This window comes from Larus michahellis, chromosome 9, assembly GCF_964199755.1.
Source record: "Larus michahellis chromosome 9, bLarMic1.1, whole genome shotgun sequence".
NCBI lineage: Eukaryota > Metazoa > Chordata > Aves > Charadriiformes > Laridae > Larus > Larus michahellis.
In genome coordinates, this window is record NC_133904.1 from 22,712,875 (window position 1) to 22,734,662 (window position 21,788).

General features: G+C 42.2%; 1 protein-coding gene across 4 annotated transcripts in view; it reads right to left on the minus strand.

Moving 5' to 3' along the window:
- Positions 1-21,788, minus strand: part of MYO9A (myosin IXA) — a 188,761-nt gene that overhangs the window by 75,877 nt on the left and 91,096 nt on the right. For all 4 annotated transcript variants that reach the window (XM_074599687.1, XM_074599686.1, XM_074599683.1 and 1 more), the window contains exon 10: positions 1,324-1,440. In XM_074599687.1, the coding sequence (XP_074455788.1) occupies positions 1,324-1,440 (117 nt within the window). The remainder of the gene's footprint in view (positions 1-1,323; positions 1,441-21,788) is intronic.

Below are 21,788 nucleotides of genomic sequence, written 5' to 3' on the forward strand. Positions count from 1 at the left end.
CCCTGCTATTACAGACATGCTGACTAAGCAAGCAATAGTGTCCTAGTCTGATTTTGTATTTAAATATTTCAGACCAGATAATATTTTTTAAAAATCATTGGATCATTAAAAAAAAAATAATCAATTAGTACTTGAGATGCATTTCCTTGTCAAAATGAATCCACCTTTCCTGCTTCACCAAATACACAGTGTTTTTTTTTTTTCCTGACAGCCAGACAAAACTTTTGATGACTTGGAAAAATAAATCAGGAAAGAACACAACAATTTTGGTAAAATATTAAACAGAGGGAGAGGAAGCATGTGCAGTCAGAAGACACGCTAGATGTTATCCCCGCTAACAACCATTCTTGTCAGAAAAGCATACTACCAAATTTTATACACATGTATTTATTTCCAGTCTATAATCACACTCCGCAAGCATTTCTACAGAGTTAAATAAAGGACCAGCTACACTGCAAGCCTCTGCAACTTTGGTCCTACGGCACAATTCAAACGTAATGTTAGCGCTTAGCAAAACAATCCTCCTCTTGGCAGCTGCAGCTTCAGCTTGGATGTACAATCCCCTCCCAAAAAAAACCCAACACACGCTGCTGGCCCATGCCCAGAATTTCCAAGCCAAGGGTAGCTGGCGAGCTGCAAGCGGCTGCGTGCCTGGACGCATCTGTACACCCACGCTTTTTGGGGTCAGCCTCTCCCCACCATGATGAGCATGGACGAATACATGAGAGGTTTTGGAAAGGATGTCCTGGGTCGCGGCATCCAGCCCCGCTATCGCAGGAAACGTCATGACATCCCTTCCATAAATTCTTTGGGAAAGCAGTTGGGCACTGCGCTGGCTTTGCTCTTCCCGTCGTGACCTTTTTTTCCCCTAATCTCACTTTTCTGCTCGTTATAGATGTCCTACCTCAGTACTTACGGACACCACAGCTTGTTCATCTTTTCTAATTAATTTTATGGAGCAACTTCATCAAAACACCTTGCATTAGCAAGATTTCCCTTTTTTCTCCTCAATTATATGCAGTCCTATAGTTTCACACACAAGAGGAAAATTATTTGGCATTGCTCCTGGAGTGGGTGGGGGAACAGGCTACCACAAAACCTCTTCCCCAGCTGCTTGGAGGATATATTATTCGAGGTGCTTCACCTTTTCCGGCTCAGCAAACCCAACTTAAAACAATGAAAAACTCAGTCTAAAATATTAACCAAGGAAAAATTAACTTTATGTTAAGCAACATGCTGTTAGGAGCTTGGGTAATGTTTTATCCCGTAGTTACCTATTTTAAAAACCCAAGACTGTAGCCAAAAGAGCTGGCAAGACGTTACCTTGGTGCTTTCCTCCATGTCCTTTGAGTTGAGGAGCGCATGGTTAATTCTGAACACTATCCAGTCGAACAGGGCGCTGTATAACGATTTTGCCATGGAGTTTCGCACGGTCACAGCCTGAAAGAGAAACAGAAAAAAGGTGATTGGAAATGATTCCTGCTCTGCACTAAAATGGGTCTTGCTTCTCAAGTTTCCCCGTCCAACGTTCATATTTCTCCCTTGCCAAAGCTTTTGTCTACTATTTTAATTTACACTGCGTACACCAACCATCCTGACGCCATCGAGAGTTGGTTGCAATCCCAGGGCCATGAGATGTGCCCCTGACTTTGGCTTGGTTTCCTTTGGTGCATTCAAGCAGATGATGCACAAGATCACACCATAAATCCCATCACCGGCAACAAAAGGAAAAAAATAAATATATACAAAAAAAATATGTGTTTAACTTCACCAAGATCCTTGCAGAGTTTATTCAGGGAGAAGGAAAGAAGAGGGTGGATATTGCACAGCAATGATAGCAAGTGATGTGAAGGCCCACGGTGGGCCAGGCAGCGCCTGGTACCAGCACAAAGCTTGCAAAGAGGGAGGCTAAAACCCCTACAGTAAATCTATGAATGTTACTGAAAACTTGAAGTTTTCCAGGTACTACCAACAGGAGCTGCAAATCACAGCAAGCAGATACGCTGCTCCTCCAACAGCTCTCCTAGAAAGGGGAATAAAACCTCTGAAGTGCCATCCCCTCCATGGTGCTCTCGGCCACGATGCAAAGAGATTTTGCTTGATCAATAGCGATGAAAACCAAGATGAAAGGACGGCGCCCAGGGCTGCATTTTCCCAAACACACGTGCTTTGGGACAGACACCGACATACATAACTGTAAAGCAGTAATTCATATTTAAGGGCTATCCTTGGTTCTTGCTGCTTGTGATTCTTGGTTTAAATTATTACCTTGAGTTGCATTACAGTGCTTCAGTACATACTAATCCCTTAAAATCTTAAGATACCAGCCGTGACCATTAAATTTCAGTTCATTTTAGCCACTGTACAAGAATAAACAAGGAAACAGAAGGTTCAGGCATAACTATTTCAATAAAACCTTCAACTATAACAAATTGGTGGCTTGTCACACTTTGCCTTGAAAAAAATTCTCTCCAGCCCTCCCATCAAGGTACATCATCTGAGTGGCCTTATTCCACTGATCCAGAGCAAAAGACTAAAGCTCACGTAGTGCCGTTTATCTTCTATTAGCTTGTTCCCACCTCTTTTCCCTTGGATTTTTTGTAATACCATCTTTTAGCGGGATTACATGCTGTTCTGCCAATGTTTTGCCCTTAGTGTGCAATTAATGGGTCCACGGCTTTGCCTTCTCTCCCTGTGGAGTTGGAAGAGGAGGAGGCAGTGAGATGGTCCATGACTCCTGCCGTCATCCCAACCATGCCAGCCTGAGGATGCTCACAAGCTCACAGCGTACAAAAGCCTCCGGATGCTGCTAACCAGTGCTCAGTGGCAATAAAATGCTGTCAGATAAGCCATGTTGCAAGGATAATTACAAAATATCGCAACAATTAAGAAGGAATTACTCGCTTGCCCCAAAAAAATCATTGCTACACACCAAAAACAAGTGTACGATGAAAATATATGAGCAACGAGACCAAAAGGATTTGTTGTAGCGGAGACCAAAATAGCGCTTTTAAAGACTGAGTGTGAGCTGTTGAAATGTCCGAGTTATCCAATAAGTGCTGGAAAGCAGCCAGCATTTAGAAATACAAACAGGTCTAGCTTCCAGTAACTGCTTTTTCTTCCCTTTTCTTCAGTAAAGGTTTTGGGGAGGATTTTTTTGCTGTTTTTATTACAAGCAACCTGGGTTCGTTTGTGGGCTTTTTTTGCCATTTTTATTTTTTACATTTTCCCAAAATGTGGGGAAATATTTCAGTGACAAATAGAAAAATTCAAGACAAATTCTCTACCCCCACGGTCTATCTCAGCTTATTTAATCGGATAAAGCTGGAAAACAATCAGTGCCTCTCTCATACCAGAAAAATCAGTCTCTGGGGAAAGACAAAGGCCAAGACCCAGGAAGGTTTCTCGCTGCCGTAATGCTTTGTCCTATGTAAACCAGCCCAAATAACTGCTCCTACACAAAGGCGCACAATTAAAAATGAAAATCATTTCTATTTAAAGCCAATGAAGAACGGATCATTTCCTTTATACAGTCATGTATGGGTTTATATTGCAATACCTTTCCTCCCCCTTTTATTAGAGGCTACAGGGGTTGTGCAGGACTTAACAGTTGAATTTTCCTCTTTTTTTCCTAAAATGGATGAGGATATCGTTAAGCCTGCACCGCCCCAGCATTGCCCAGTTTCCTCCAGGGATGTGCAGGGTGGGTGATAAGCCATCGCTCTCTTCTTCCCAAGATGGGCTCGGCTACATGGTAAGCTGGGAAGCCCATGAAGAGCTGCTCTCCTTGCTACGCTTGGGGCCCAAAAACGTGATCAACGGCCCAGATCGCAAATTCTTCAATGGTTAATTTTAGAAGTGATGGCTGTGTCATAACAGCTGGTAGGAAACTCCTGGCAAAGCAATGTATAGAGAATATAGGGAGGGTGGAGCACACATACACATGGATCTCATTTGCAAATTTGTTGGCTCCTTATCAGCCAATTTCTTCTCTCTGCAGAGACAAATGCGGAGAACTCCTGGACAGACACGTCGTCACAGACGGGTTGCGGCGGTGGAAACAGCACTTCGCCCGCTCCCCCAGCTGATGAAACCGGGATGCTCGCCTTGCCTCATCGTACGTGAGGTCTCCTCCTGACAGCTTTTCCACCGCACGCACAGTAAAGAAATCTGGTTTCCGACACCAAAGTTGCTCCAGTGCTGCTGGGTGCTATGGGTTCACCCCCAACACCAGCTTACCCCCCAGCACCGTGACGGACCTGCTCCTGGGGAGTGATGTCCCACACTGGAATGAAGTCCATGGTACCCAAACCAGCAGCAGCTTTCTAAAATGAGATATGTTTAATTGGCTTAAAGAGTTGAAGGCAGCACTTTGCCTTCATGCAACACACATTTATAAAATACTAGTAGAGACATTTTATATGACTCGAGTTTTTGTTTTGTTTGGGAGTTTTTTTTTCATTTCAATGAAGTATTTATTCTTTAGAATAGATGCTGGATAACATCACATTATAGATAAAGCCCTTCACTACCCTCACTAGATAGAAAAGTACCTAATCTAAGGACCATCAGGGAACATTACTTCTTTCCAAATTAAGGTGCTGCTGCAATTTCAAGGGTATGATTTCACTTTTCCCCCAAAATTATTGGAACAGTCAACTTGGAAAACAAGTTTTCCACTTTCATTTTTAATTTCAGCCATTCATCTTGCATTGCCATATGCCACCATGCAGATGGTTTAAGATACCACTAGTCCATAAAACCCTTGAAATAAATAAATAAATAAAAGCCCTTACAGCAGTTTGTCCCTTTCAATATGTCTCGCTCTTATTTTCTCTGTTCAACAGAGAAGAGTGGCAGGTAAAGGATGCTCAGCCTGACCAACCGTCCCTGCTCTTCACATCACAGCCTGGTCTGCAATATTCCCGATATTCTTCTTGTAATTACAGGCACATTATCCAAGAAAAAATTGTACAACCTCTCCTCCGCAGCACAACATTTGAAATAAGTGCTTAAACGTTCGTTCATATATTTATCAGGGTATTTATTCATTCCTGTATTTATTATCCTACATATATTAAATGTGATTATTCTCTGAAATATCTCACATATTATATATGGCTTGTCTTCAGGTGGGCACCTACAGCTTCTTGTCTCTTCTGCAAGTCTTACGTGACATTTAGGCAGATCTGGAACACCGTGGCACTCATCAAACCATTTTTATTTTGCTCACAAAGCATATTAAAAATAGCTCCTGCAATGCCAAAACAAATCTCTCAGGGATCAAAGGGAGCGCAACATCTTGCACACACGCAAAAATATTGCTGATTTGAAAACAAGATAGATCAAACGCACTTTGACTCGGTGATTCAGGAAATAAGACGAAGACAAGGTTTTAATCAATAGTTTTCCTGTATATCAGGCTAGCAAGGATAAATATTTTATTTATTATGTGGTAATAACACCACTTGTTGGGCTTGGCCAACTTTTGCCAAGATCCTGATATAACATATTTGGGGTTCTTCATAAGATTGCATTGCCAAATGAATTGGCCTGAAAGTTTTCATGATGGGCATCAGATTGAGGCTACCTTAAAAATAGATATATTTTAGGAAGCATCTTCTGCCAAAAGGGACAAGGGGAAGGCAGACTTAAGAATTAAAATCTCTCTTTGAAGTGTTTTGGAGCCAGGACTTATAGTTTCAGCAGTGACAGTCTGTCTTTTAGAGACGGCAAAAGATATAATCTAAGAAAACCAAACTTGCTCAAATTAAAAGCCTCCATAAAACACAGTTGTAGAAGTGCAGTAGATCCGCAATTCTTAAGATGACAAACTCTTTAAACACACACAAGCACATCTTCCGTCTGCTGCCGTCCCCACAGCGTCACCACTGCTCCCCACCCCAGGGGCAGGATTTCTTACTCCTGCCATTCTGCACTCAGCCCGGGTTTGAAACTGAGTAAAGGGCTTTTTCTGCCAGCATTATTCAAAATATTTGCTGGTACCCAGAATAATCCAGGGAAAACAAAAGGGTTAGAACCCCCCCACACTTTTTTCCAAATGGAAAAAGGAGGAAATCAAGGGCGGGGGGGGGGGGAAGCATTGACACTCTAATTTGTATGCCTACTTTAAAAAAAAAAAGACAGAAAATATAAATTTTATTCCCTTTCCCTAAAAAATTAATTCTGCTAGTTGCAATCACATTCCAAAAATCATTTTAAAAAATTATCATCCCTGAAACTTGAATCTGACAGGCTTCTTTGCTATAACAATATCATCTGTGCATTACAGAGTCCCATATACCTTCTCCCACAGAAGCAATGACCCACGAAGAGCAAAAACCAGAAAAAAGCTGTATGTGATGATGCGAAAGGGTGGTATTTTAATATACTTTTTTTTTTTTTTGCACTACTTCTGTTTGCTGCCGTTAAAGCCTGTGCAGGGGGTTGAAAGGCCAGAGTCAATACAGCTGTCATGAAAAAAAATACATGCCAGAACGATGGTTTCTTTCACTTCGCTACATATTCAGAAACCACAACAGCTTATACACAGATAATCAAAATTAAAGCACCCTTTTCACTTCCTAAAACTCTGGTTTAACCAGCACCTTTTATTCACCCTGCCACAACTCGGTTTTTTAAAAAAAAAAAAAAAAAAAAAAAAATCTAAGGGAGCACTTTCATGCTACAAGTTGCCAGTTGAATTTTATGACTTTAAATACTAAAAACCAAATAGACTGCCACAAATGTAGCGCTTCACAAGCAGATGGGCCCCTTCGCTGTAAAGCTCAGGCACTGGATGTACCGACTGAAAAACTCATTAGAAAAACACTCTTCTGGCTTGCAATTTCTTTTCAAATCTCAGGTCTTTCCCCTGCCTGTCTCCCCAGGCCTTCCTGGAGCTGCAGAGCTGCCAGAAATAGTAAAACTCAGGCTTGGATTTGTGCAAAGTCCACGCTGGCACTGCAATGCCACAAATCTTCTAGACTCTGGACTTGGTCCTGGAGCCAAGACCAGGAGAAATCTCCAGCTTGGCTCTTTGAAGCAAAGCACAAGTTGTTGTAGGGGCAACATCAGCATTTAAGATATGAGTATCTACCAGGGTGTAATCTAATGGGGAATCTTCTATCCCAAAATACACCTTGAATGGAATGCAGGCTGCCATCAAGGTGACCCACCACAACTGAGCTGAGCTCAATCCACTTTTCATTTATACGTATGGATGGGTTTGGTCCTCAATGACACCTTAATTCGAGATACCCTTACCATACATAGATCTTGATTTCGTCTTCTTAGTAGCCAAGTAGAGATGACAAGCTCTGCTCTGCTTTTGGACATCGGCTCCTTTTAAAACCAGCAATGACTTTGAAAGGTGAAGAGATGCCCACAAACCAATGGACAGAGCCCTTGGTCTTCATTCTGCTGACTCCAGCTTCTCCCCCTCAAGAGCTGCTGCAGACCCTGAAAGGCCATGGTGGTGACCTGCCCTCCCAGCAGACGCCAAGTTAATCTTTTACAGACATTTTCACATGGTCTACTGGGTTAAAAAGTTCCCCAGCATACCACCTGCAATTGCATTCAGTGCTTATATTGTTGACTAACCTAATATTCAAGCAAGAGCAAGAAATAGCTCCATTCTAACAACAAAACCTCAAATATTTATAATTTTTTCAGACTAAGGGAAATAAATAAAGCCTGGAGAATAGAGGATGGGTGGAAACAAATGCTGAAGGGCTTTGAAAGGCAAAGAGCGCTGGTTTATCACACGTAATTGTAGCAATATCCCAGTGATTGCACATCCCAGGTAGCAGAAGGCAAACAGATCCTGCTGAAGAAAAAGCCATCAAGATGCTGCTGGAAGCTATGTGGGTTTAATCAAACACTTCCACAGCTGAGTATTTTCTGGAGCGCAGACCCCACCAGCTTCAGGGAGATCCAGAGCGATATCGAAATGCAAAAATCTGATCCTCTCCCCAGTTACTCCATTCAAACCAAAGCAAGCGTAGACCTTATCTGGAACAGCAACCAGCCTCTGACCTTCAACTTCAAACATTTTTGACCCAGACAAAAACATAGCATGAAGGGCTCTTGTAACCACCATAAACACTTCCACTAACATTTTGTTTAAAAAAAGCCTGCACAAAATAAATAACCATTTCTGTGCGGTGCATCGCTCAATGCAAGACTCAGAAAATTAGAAGAAGGCAGAAACAAAGCAAAGCAAATCTCCTCCCTTTTGTTATCACTTCTGAAGAGCATTATATTGATGCACTGATCAATTCCGGATAAGAAATTACTCCCAAGTGGTATTTAAGAGACAGCTACAGACCTCTAAAGACTTTAAACATCTTTGCTTATGGAGAGATCTGCCCATCCTCCCTCACGGCTAATGCAAAGGACAAGATAGACTGATCCTGGACCAACGGAACAGAAAGGCCGGGGGATGGATTTTTTGGGTACTGGCAGCTCTTATGACCAGATCATCACAAAAGCAATTAATATTGCATTTTAAGAGGCACCAAGTTTGCATCCCTCCATCATCACCATCTCCTGAGCGTAGGAGGCACCGCATGTTCCTCTACAGAAAAGCGAGGCAGGAAAAACCCAAAGACCATTTTGCACAGAAAAAAATGCCCTTTAACACAGGCATACTGGAGAGCAGCAAACTATTTTGGGTCACTATTTTAAAAATGCAGCTTGTCAAGGGTGCGTGTGCCCAGAGCTGGGAGTTTGGACACCATTTCCTAAGTACAGACTCAGTTAATGAGAGGTGGACTTAAAAAGTAGAACTGGAGAGTAAGCGTAAGCTCCAAACCGAATTAAAGCCCTAATGAGGATTAAAACCCTATTAGAGTTTATTAACTGTGACAGAGAGTTTATTAACTGTGACAGTGTGACCCTTATCCTATTTCTTCAGCATTATGCAAATCCGTGAAATATCCATGAAGACGTGCCGAACGACTCACTTGGTCAGCATGATTGTTAGTACACCTTCAACAATTTTCAGTCAACATAACGCTATTAAATCCTCTCCAATTTGTCATCAGGGGACAATGTAGACATGGGAACGAGGTCAGTGCACCCTCTCCAGAATTGCTAAAAGCTCTGAGTACTTGAAAATGGGATGTTTAAAAGCCATTTCTCAGGCACAAGTCTGGAAAATTTGTTGGATCTAGAAGAGAAGACTTGTTAGAAGACAATGACAACTTGTTGTCTTGTTGTTAGCCTGGAAGATGACTTGTTGGCTTGTTGGCTGTGGTCCTTCCTATCTCCAGTTTTTCAGCATTTCCCCTAGAGACCATGTGTGTGTTTATCTCATGATGGATATTACCAACGTTATTTTCTCCCACTGGATAAACCCATTGCCAGCACCTGTGTTCCTTACAAATGCAAAACTCCTGCACATCAAAAAAAACCAAACCAAAACAAAACCTTTAAAAGCAACTCTCCTTGCAAACTTCCCAATAAGAACTTGCAACAGTCTCCAAAAATGTATTTGTTAAAATAGGAACGATCTCGATACAGCCGTAGAAGCTACCTATGGTTTTCCTCTCCTACTGTCCCAACAGCTCTTCCGTAACACGTACATGAACACACAGCTCTGCGCGTGTTTCCTGCCCTCTAGGAAGAAAACAAGCAATGTACACTCTCCTTTCAGACCCGTACAGACAAATACTTAGAAAACCAATCGGAGTAATTCCAGGGTGGCAAGAAACGTTTCTTTCTGAGTACAAAGTTTGCAAGACTTGATGTAAAACACAAAGACGGGAGTTAAGTTCTTTAAGTAAAGCCAGATACCACAAAATACATTTTCTGCTTGTGTATAACAGAAATGGAGATTCCTCTTCTCTTCAGGAAATAAGATATGAACACAGGAAGAAAGGAAATATCCCCTTCTCCCTTAGGGCCTTTGATAGACTTCCTATAATTTCTATACAAGGATGAAAGGTGCTTCCAATGAAATATTCAGGAAAAAAAAAAAAAGCAGCACTAGGATTCTTCCTCTTCAGGAAATCCCTCCAAAAATTAAATGTGTATACGTATTTTTAGTGGCTCTATTGGGGCTTTGTTTGTTTGTTTTTCTTTAAATATGCGGACTAAATTTTCAGTGCGTTACCCAATGAATCAATTGGCATTTCTGCCCACAAGGACTTGGCACTAAATCCCGGGAACCTGTTGATATCCAACCAAAAAATAATTTAGTGAGCTCTTATCATACACAGGATTTGATTTCTGTTATCATTTGATGTCTGTTTTAAAATCCTTATCAGCCATTCCCATTTTTCCCGCATCTATTCTCCAAGGTGAAATTTGGCTTCATAATGGCATTTGTACTTACTGTAACACAAATGTCTTATTCCAAAATGACTCAGAGGAAAAAACACGCTTTAATACCTACCGAATTTTGCCCATGGTATTTACCTAACATTTTCTGATGGTGCCTCCCTCCTTCAACCACTTCTGTTGGTATGAGTGATATATACAATTGTCAAATAGGGTGAAAAATCAGGAAAAAAGTTTATGTTTTCTTATTTGACTCAAAGTATCTATTCAACAAAATGATGCTGCATGCATGAGTAAACAATGACATAAATCAGTCTCTATTCCAAAAAAATCCACACTTACCTCTTTTTTCAAAAAAATAAATATTAGCAATGCTTAGCCAGTGTGAAGAGCTACGCTGCTGCTAGGGACAGGACTTAGCTGAGACCAAACAAGCAAAACCAAGAGCAATTCCAGCTCTCCTAACACACTTGATTTGTATCTCCTAAAGGGGTCTAATGGACAGGAAGAGAAGCCAATCCTCCCTCCTGAGTACGTCTTGGACATGCAGTCATTCGAAAACAGCACATGTAGGCATCTTGGTGATGATGATCTCTGCTGCAATCATGAATTACATGATTAAATAAAACAGACTCAAAATATACTTTTATTTCAAATAGGGCTTAGGGCTGCCAGCTACTACTAAGAGCACTAGTGTCAGAGGAGGAGCTAACGCGTGTGCTAAAATACTATTAAAATCCAGTTTTTCTGTCTGACACTATTAGCGCTCCATGAGGGCTGAAAAAACCCATTATGTGAGGTGGCTTCAGCTTGGGTTTGTAGTTGTACGGACAGGAGAACAACTGCCAAGGGGTGGCTTTGGGGTCTGTCACTCCTGATCTGAGATGGAGTAACATCTAAAGAAGGGAGAGACACGTAGGTGTGAAGTAGAGCTAAATCAGGACAGGAGCAGCAAACGAGAAGGATGGTGACAAAGTATAGTAGCACCGCAATCAAAACCTGCCACCGTATCACATCCACTCTACGCCTCACCACTGAAGTTGGGAGAACATTTCTGGATTTGAAAAAAAAAAAATAAAAAAATTCAATGAAAACCTTTAAATTGCTGGAATTAGGCAAGGTCTCAATCCCACTTTTGTCCAAACACAGGTTTTAGTGTCTCACTCTTATCTCACATCAGGCTCAGCCTGTTCCGTGGGGTCCCAAGTCACACGTGTGTGCGCACGGAGAATTACGGTTTCCTGCTGCTCTGCTCGCTTTCTATTTATGACCGAATACGTCGTGCGTCTGGTTTACATTCACAGCCGTGTCCTGCGGCAGGAGATAGATTAAGCAGCTTTTGTGGTTCCCCTTTGGGTCACGGGACACAGGCCGAGACAAGCAGGCTTAGCTTTGCCTTTTTTTTTATTTAACAGAGGCTTTACACCCAGAGGAAAGTGCTCTTGCAGGATATCAGACTCTAGCTTAATCCCTATCTTGGCATCAAGGAGTATTATATCATACTGGGGCTGGATAAGTATGATGTAATTTTCCATACTTGTATTTTATCTTAGCATCATATTAAAATCCTGTCATTCTCATGTTTGCTTTTCCTAAGAGAACTTGAATCATCAAGGCATCATGCTGACTCCAGCCTGCAAAAGGGTTTTTTTATGATTTTTATGTTTGATTAAGGAGCAGGAGAAGTATCTTTAAAAGCATCATTGAAAGAAGAGGAATGAAAAATGCAAAGGGAGTCTAATTACAAGAAAAAGAAACAGAAAAGTTCCTTTTAAAATGCTCTAAACTTTCCTGCAAAGGCTCATTTTTACGTTTTATCTCCATGAATGTACCTGCAAAAAAATATACCCCAAAAATCTCCACTAAGCCTTGCACTACTGCAACTGCTGGCTCCTGTCTTCCCGGCTGGCCGCCACGGCCCAGCAGAAACCTTCCACTATCACCCCAGAGCCAGGAGGCAGCGCGGTGTCCTGCCAATTGATTTTATCCAAGAGATGCAAGTGTCAATGATGTTTTCCAGAACTTCTGGGTGGATTTTACAATGAGAAAAAATAGACTGGAATGTCATTACAATACAATACCCAATCGTTCTCCAATACAACAATGAAATAAGAAGACACTGAAGAATCTTTTTCACTAAACCAGTTATAAAGTTTTCAGATTCAGAGCGATTTTTTGAGCACTAATTTTTAACTTTACATACCAAACACCTTTTTTTAATGCTGCTTGTGCTCTCCTTTCTCTAGTACCAGTTTCCCAGAGCCTTTGTGATCACCTTCCTTGGATAAAGTTCCACCTCCAACCTGCCAACCTGTATTACTCAGAGGTAATTTTAGGGCGTCTCCCAAACCATGCCGACACTTTTCCCAAAAAACCCCAACCACAACAGGAGAAGTCAAATCAATGGATTTGTCCAGTGAAACAATCTTCCTGCATCAATATGTCATCAGGCTGACAAGAAAGCCCTTCAGAGCTCCTAGCTTACTTGCTACTATAGGAAATAAGAAACCATTAATCATTAATTATTTTTAAAAATTATCACAGAGAACACTTTTAATGTCATTGACCTCTTTTCATCATGGGTTGATGTGTTCATCCTAACGCCACTCCCTGTCTCGCGTATGTTCCCAGTGAAATGGCTCATGCCATTCCTGCGCTAACATGACTCCTGAGGAATAACACAGGGATGCCAGCACATTCCCGCAACCTGCCCCCCTCCTTACTCATCCTCCTGGTGTTAAGACCAATGTTAACAGGGAAAATGAAGTGGAAAATCTGAAACAAGAACAATGTCTTCTGTGGGTGTCGAGGACCCAACTATTGTATCTCAGCTGGTGGTAGGCAGGACTTGGAAGAGGACAGATGGGAGACCCGTCATCCCCATCACAGAGTAGAGCCTGCCTGCGATTTATTTTTAGAGATAAAACATCTCTAAAAACCAGCAAGTCCCCGTCTGTAATATTGTCATACCGTAGCTGAATATCTGTAACATGCTGCGGTCACGCCTTGCAGGAAAAATCGCCCATGTTACAGTCAAAACCAAATTAAACCAAGAAAAATCTTGTTAGCGATTTTCTCAACGTCTCAACTGAGCAGTCATGCGGTTACAAGTGCCATTTTCCTAAAAAGATTTCAGTCAAAGCCTTCAGCCTTCTGATTTGGACTGTGTGGTTAGAAAATGTCATCTGTAACAAATCAAAAGAAAAAAAAATCCTCTCTCTTCCCGAAATAAAACTCTTCCAGAAAATGAGTCAACAGTTCTTGCTTCTCCCCGTGGAGGAAAGAATGGCATTGAGCACCCCTACTGAAAGGTGCTCCCACAGAGCAATCATGAGCCCACCATGAAGAGATGCAAAAGAACAGAGTCACCAGGCAGCCAAATTTGAAAGGTCCGCAAAGGTTTCAAACACTTTTTCAAACAAAAAATTGTTTTCCTCCACCTACATTCATCCAGAGTCTGTCAAAAGCATGAACTGCAATCCCATTCAGACCATGTTTTCACAGGGAAACTGGTACAGAAATAAATTAATGGGTTACTTAGTGGCACAAGAAGTAGATGTGTGACCTGACCTGAGAAAGAACCTGTAGGCTACGTTTAGGGAAATGCGCTCACCGTTTGACGGGCACAAAGTACCAGCATTCCTACCGTGAAGCCCAACGCATCACCAAAAATAGCACTTGAGCTTTCATAAGCCAAATCCTGCCTTTCTGTTGTCCCTTCCCAAGCAGAAGACACTATCGTAGAAAAACTTGTTCGGCCAGTGTATCGTCATCTTCACTACAGGCTTTTTTTATTATTGTTTTTCGCAAGCTTCCTCAAAGAGAAATGATTTCTTGTCACAACTCGGCTGCTACAGACCTGTTTGTGCAACAGACCCTGTCCAGCCACGGAGCTCCTACGTCTCCTCCTACATCTCCTCCTACGTCAAGCATTGATAAACAGCCTTAGGCTGAGAAAAAAACAATCTAAATTTATTCAGATTGAGATTATATAGAAAAATCTCATATTCCAAGCAACTGTACCAAAATTACACCCTCTGTGGGAAGAGCCGACTTCCTAACCCAGGAATAGTTCGTTTCCACTCATAAAACTTTTCACATGAGCGTAGCCTAACTTTAAGTAACAAGAGGTGTGAAATTAAAGCGTCTTTTCAGTAATATAATTTCAGATATAATTAAACAAGGCTTTTAAAGAGTAAAAAATGGATTTGATGATAAAAAGGGCAGTTGCAGAGGGGAGGTTGATTATGGGCAGAGCAGTGCATGGAAAGTCAGTATTTCCTTTCTTAAAGTCCTTATTTTGGACTCTGCTCAGAAATCTTGACACCTGAGAGTCTTCCTTTTTTTTTTTCCCCCCCCAGACATTAGTGTCAAATAAATACTATGAACACAGCTAACATCAAGAATTTCCATGGTGGCACAGAGAAGAGTAACCACAACATGGGTTCTCAGGATGTTCAGATGTATGTTGTCAACCATGAAGTTCTGCAGGTTTGGAAGATCCTTGTAGACATGGACTCTGTTCAGCCAGACCTCAGCATCAAATCCCACGCACCGCTTCATGCAAATATTAGGGCATATAATCATATCATCATGTGAAAAAAATCATTGAAACTGGTTAAGAAAAAAGAAAAGACCCAACACTGATGGACTCTGTCTTCCTAATAATGGAAGGATGTTGCATCCCATGAAGAAACACACGCAGGACACCAGTCCTATAAAACCACTAGCCTCATCCTAAGCCATATTCTGTCACCAAGCACAGCTGGCTTTTGAATTTTGAAGGAAAAAATGAGAAATCTAACCTCACGAAAATGTTTCTTTTGAAGTTCTACGCTGACAGGTTGCTCTCACGTCCTGAAGCAGAGACGCTTGCTTGGCTCTTAAAAGCTTTGTGGGGTTTCAGTTTTATTCTATTAATATTTTTCTGTTAATTCTGAAGACACTCATCAACGTCCCAAGACTTCAAAGGAATCTGCTAAGCTCCTGATGCTAATAACCTGTGGTGACAATGAGTCTCCTAAGCTAATGGGGTTTGGCATAAGTAGGTGCTTCCAGCAGTTTTGCTACTTTCTATTCCATTAAGTGTTCTTGTCTTCACACTTCAGGACTGAGAATTTTCATTCCACTTTCTTCATGCTTTTAATTATTTTGTCTGCTTCCCACTTTTTCTCCTCTAATATTTGCAGTCAGTTAAATGTTCATGATTAGTTGCAACTATGATCTTTTCCTTTGGGTTTTGTTTTGGTTTGGTTTTTTTTTAACATCTTAGGTAATGTTACGCCATTTGGCCCTGGAACTCCATTCCTTTTCTCTTTATAATGGCCTGAAAAAGGCATTAGACAGTGCCACTACTAGTACGTCAGCTAATGAAACATCACTCGGCTCTTTGCTGTAATGAAATACTTTTTTCCCCTCATTAAGGTCTGCTCCGCAAGGCTTCTCTGTCTTGTGTTTCTGCCAATTAACTGTTACCATGCTGAAAATTAAATGCTCTCCCCAAGCATAAGCCACTAACGCAGTGCAGTTTATCATCCGAAATAACTATCTTGTGATAGTTATTCACAAACATGCTGAGCATCTTGTATTCATCAGCAAGAAAATTCATCCCAGGTAAAGGAGGTGAGGGTGAAGTGACATATTCTGACATGAAAAAAATACATCCAATGGCTTCATGCCACCAGAAAGGAGAGATGTGCCTGCCCCACCACCCCTGGGCAAAGGTTCCCTCCTCTGCCCCTTTCTTCATACAGCCCAACGCTGCTGTTTACTAGACTTCGGTGGAATTTTGCAAAAGGACACAAATCCAGCTCTCCTTCCATTCCAAGGACCTTCTCCAGGTTAGCTAATTGAGCCAGCACAGACCCAGCGATGACGAACATCTGAGGCACTGAAAGGACGGAGCAAGGCTGCACAGCACTCAGCAAAGGCAGACAGAAGACCTGAAATGTCTTCACTGTCACACTAAAAACACAGGTTTGATGATTGTTACCCTCTGCTTTTTTCTGCAAGTAGCAGATTTGCAGGAGACTGAATATTTTTGTTAGCTAATCTGACCTGAATTGCATAAGTGCTTTTCCAACTAATCATAGCTGACTCCACATAGACCTATAGCTGCATGTATTTATGCAAATAAAAAGCATTTTACAGATTCAATTGCAATTTGGATGCTCTGCACACCACCGCAGAACAGTTTGATGGTGTCCTTCCACAGCCACATAACCACCTGCATGTAACACTCATTTGCTAAGCAGTATATAGCCATTTAAGCAAAGATATGATCATAGAATCATAGAATGGTTCGGGTTGGAATGGACCTTAAAAGATCATCTAGTCCCAACCCCACTGCCCTGGGCAGGGACACTTCCCACTAGACCAGGTTCCTCAAAGCCTCATCCAGCCTGGCCTTGAACACCTCCAGGGATGGGGCAGTCACAGCTTCTCTGGGCAACCTGTTCCACTGCATCACCACCCTCACAGTAAAGAATTTCTTCCTGATATCTAATCTAAATCTACCCTCCTTCAGTTTGAAAGCGTTACCCCATGTCCTATCATCACACTCCCTGATAAAGAGTCCCACCCCCTGATAAAGAGTCCCACTCCATCCTTCCTGTAGGCCCCCTTCAGGTACTGGAAGGCCGCTATAAGGTCTCCCCGGAGCCTTCTCTTCTCCAGGCTGAACACCCCCAACTCTCTCAGCTTGTCCTCACAGCAGAGGGGCTCCAGCCCTCGGATCATCTTCGTGGCCTCCTCTGGACCTGTTCCAACAGGTCCATGTCCTTCTTGGGCTGAGCGCTCCAGAGCTGGATGCAGTACTCCAGGTGGGGTCTCACATTATATCCTATAGAAGCATGCAAATAAAATCTTTCAAAATATCTTGGCATTACCTAGAGTTTTAGCAGGCCCCAAGAACCAGGGACGCTTAGGGCAGTGCAAAGGGACTTAAAAAAATATGTTTGCATCCCAGGCTTTGCTATCACAATATAGAAGAGTGCCACAGGGGCAGGAAATAACATGCTTTTATTTTTTGTGCTTCACAACATCTGGTTGCAGGGACCTTCCTGTACCTACACCTACAACTCAGTCCCTTTCAGTCCCTCTGGTTTTTAAGATAGCCATTTTCCACTTACAATTATAAATACACATTAAGTTAAATACAAGATATATTTATGGTAACACTCATCACATCAAACAACCGGCTCCTAACAGCTTTCCAAAATTAAAGGTAGGAAAGAATCAGGTCACTTGTTGCCCAAGAAGTTGTCTCACATCTTTTATTTCCCTTATGTTGGGCAATTTCACATCAGACTTTGTCCGAAAGTGTGAATTAATTCATTAACTAACCCTTAGGGATAAAATGCCCTTGGACAAAAATGGCTTAAAATCATAAAGATCTGTTAAAACAAAGTTTTTTTGCAAAGTCATTAGCTTAAGAAATACCAACAGAACTAAACGAACCAAAAGCGTCATGGAAAAAAAAAAAATCTGTTTTCTGGAGGGATGGAAAAAAAGAATTCACTAGCAGATGTATTTACTTGGATAGCGAGTTTTTCCTCATCTGGTGAAGAACACGGAAAAAATGCAGAGAATGGTGAAAACCAGAGAGGCAGGTGACAGACGCCAGCCTGATAAGCAGAACAAACAGGATGGAAACAAAGCGGGGATGGTTGAGGAGCTCAGACACAGGGCTCGTCTCCGGCACGTTGGAAAGGGGGAGTCAAGATGCTGAATGGATTTGAGAGAGGTACATGACTGTATTAGTCAAGGCATAAACCTTGGCCTTGGACGCTTGCAGTGGTCTGAGATGGAAAAAAAAAATGAATTCTTTGAATTATTTAGATAGAAGCAGGAAGACAGACGTGGCCCAGAAGGGCAGTTCCTTGCACAGATTAAGCCTAAGATGATGCTCAGATTTCAGCCAGGAACAGGAGAAAGATCCCAAGTTCTCTACACAGATTTGATTAAAGTTCTCTGCTCCTGCACGGGCTGCATGTTTCCTACCAAATGTCAGTCAAACTGCTTAATATTCAGTGTGTCTTGGTTTTTTTCTTTGGATACCTGAATTGTGAACTGAATCCGATGTCTGAAAGAAGTGGACTTGGCCAGCTCACTGTTACCAAATACTGCCCTCACCCTGCACGGATACACCGGGGGTTTTCTGGAAATCCATGAACTGCTGCTGGTTCTGTTAATTCACCATCTCACTCCTGATAAAGACATTAGCAGCTGTTTTGGACAACGAACCAAGACCTCTGAACACAACTGCAGCCTTTCATGTCCGTGCAACCTTTTTTTCTAAGTTTATCTACAGCGTAAAGCTTCTAAACCTTAGCACTCGACCAAATTACGCAGTCATTTCAAACACTACATTAAAATACCATCCAGCTACTATAAAAGGAAAAATGAATGGTTCCAGGAGGCAGCTCTGCGGCAGACAAGCCAGCGTGGCTCTGAAGATAAGAGGCAGCTGCCAGAGGAAAATATAAGCATTATTTATGGATGTGGTGTCCTTGCTCATTTAAATTTCGACAAGGGCTGGAGATGCAGAGCAGGAGCAGACAGGCAGCTCTCCCCGCAGGACTGCAGACGTGTGGGGTCTACAATCTACATATCTATGTTTGCCATGGGTGCCACAGCAAGGAAGGGTCAAAACTACAAGGCAGTGTTGATTTTTACCTTCAAAATCAGGTCTCCCCTTGACTGCCTCTCCTTAATTTCATAAATACCAGTAGTTCCAGCAACATGGGGCTGTACCCAAATGTTAACACCAAGGTCAGACACAACCATTTAATAATACACCCCGATTTACTGAACAATCAGAAAAACCTGATGGCACATTACACTTTGCAGGGTCTTCCTGAAGATCCACAAGCTCATTCCATAATCCTTGTAATACCCTGAGGACAGCCACTGACTATGAACCAAGAAAGAACAGATCACAGCTAGAAACGGGAGCTCAGGTCACAACAGTTTATCTGCTCCTGGCTACAGCTCTGCTCGAGCAGGTGCTGCCGTCACACATCTTGTATCCTCCTGCAAAATACAGAGTAAAACAAAATCTCTGTGTGCTGGGAAGAACTTGCTCCACTGAAGGCAACACCACTGGCAGCTGCTGGTACGCAGGAGGCAGTGCTTTTGCTTTGTTGGAGTCCTACCTTCTTGTTGGACTTCAATTTAACCCATTAACCTGATTTAGATCCTCCAAGGTCATCCAGCAGAACAGTTGTATGCAGACAGGACTCAAAAAGTCTTGACTTATTAAAAGAAACGGAGTTGAATAAGCCAACGTTTCTGCCTAATGCAAAAATGGCACATAATCCATGGGGGTAAAGCCCAATGCAACCCATGGGAGCAAAGCCAACAAGAAAAGCCATAAGGAAAGTAGTAAAATATGAACAAATGCAGAGGAAATTGCAGCTGTCATCTTCACCACCATAGGCTTCAGGCTGCTGGGAGGTCCAGCTGCAAGTTGTCCCCACAAATACTATTGAAGGGCATTTTGCAATACATTTTACCCAAGCATCAAAATGTGCTGTAATATAATATCTAGTTTTACATAAATTACTGCAAAGATGAACAGAACAAACCCAGGAAGAGAGCCTGATACAAATCTATAACTGTCATGAAGAAGAAGGTTTCAAATAAGGAGCTGCCAAGTGCTCAAACCATTTTATTTTTTTTTTTTAAAAAAAGCCCCAGACCACAGGCCAGTGTTTCTAATCAGCGTACAATAACAACGCAGCCAGGAAGCATGCAGACAGAGAGGAATGCGGCATCACTGCAAATCCAACAAAGGCATCCTCTCCCTGCACTTGTGGGGCTACAGCTCGGGAAAATGGAAAAGGGAAAAGGCTTGACTTGGTATCATAAAGTCCAATCTCAGCTCTGATGCTTTCAAACCTCCAAAGGAAAGGCTGCCTGCGTTTCCTCTGCCCATTCAAGATTATTAAGGGGGGGTGACAATTGTCACGGTGGGACCCTGAGGTTACAGATCTCACAGCAGCCAGGCTGCAATCACAGAATGATCACATTAGCATTAGCCATTTCGTGGGCAGTATTTCTACGTTGAGTTGTCATCGGCATATATTCCAACACCAATTGATGAAAGGGATCAGCAAATGTCAGCCCCCGTGTGGAGCACAAAGTGAAACAAAGCTTGAAGCCCTACGGGCAAGTCCAACCACCCATACTCAATACAATACGTGTCTCTGTAGCACTGAGTAGGTAAACGTAGGAACCTCACCAAAGCTCAAGAACCCACCCAGATCCTAAGATCTTGAGGCTTTTTACATAAGAATGTTTATTTCAAATGAAAGCTACATACATCTAACTCCTTGCTAGTAACCCAAAATTCAGAAAGAGGTAGAAGACAACCAAGAAACACAGGTCTATAGGTGCCCCACCCACAGAGCCAGGGGCTCCATCAGGAGACACATAATCTCCCCAACAACAAACTCTCCCGCTATCCCGAGCGATCTCATCAGTGATGCTGGAGGTAGAAGCTCAATGCTACTTACTCCCACTTCACCCATAGAGCCCAATAATTTACTATTTCCACTCACAGTTTAGACAACAGGTTTCAGAACCAAATAAAATTTCTTAGAACTCCCTCTTTTGCCAAGTTTTTGCTCTTCTTTTAATAACTGCTACACTGCGCAGGCCGCCTATATAAAATTGTTCAAAGCCTTGGAAGGCACTTGGTAGATCCAAGCTGTTCTTCTTGATGGTGCAAAAAAGCAAGCACATGCCAAAATGACATTTTTACAATCCTTTTTTGAGAGCCACTGCAGCACAGTCTTTTCCAGACAAATTCCACTGAATCTTTCAGTGTATCAACAAGCAATACAAAAAACATCAAGCATTTTAGCATCTGGAAAATAAAGTGGCTGCTACATACATCATTGCCTATGAGTTATAGGAGTCATAGTGGGACAGTCATGTCTGAAAATCCCCAAAACCTCAATCACTCCATGCATTTGAGCCAACTATAATGCTCTTTTGTAAAACACGCAAGAAGCACAACCAGCCCAATTGTTTCCAACAGTCCAATTAGTCATGAGTGTGATTATCAGACATCGGTATTCTTTGTAAAGTCCCGAAATGTCAAATGAATCCTACTCTTTCTTCCTAATTCAGATCGATCTGAAACTAAGCCACCTCTCCCACTTCCCCAGCCAGAGGAAGACCAGGAGGAGACCTCTTCTCACGGTGAGGTTCCAGTTAGAGCATCTCAAATTCTGCTCTGCTATGTTGATTGTGAGCAAGTCAGTAGCGAACCTGAGAGAGGTCACTGTCGGATAAAATTTGGTGGTCAGGATGCTAATGTTGCAAGGACAGTGAATAAAAAGCATGGGGTGGTGCCTACCTTTTCGGAACGCAATTGACGGCTTCTTACAAAATGATTTCGTCATGGAGATTACATCAACCTTCCCCAGCAGAGCCTTGTCTTCCTTTGTCTTCCCCCACAGTCACCGCAATCACCACACCCTGATCTTTCATTTCTT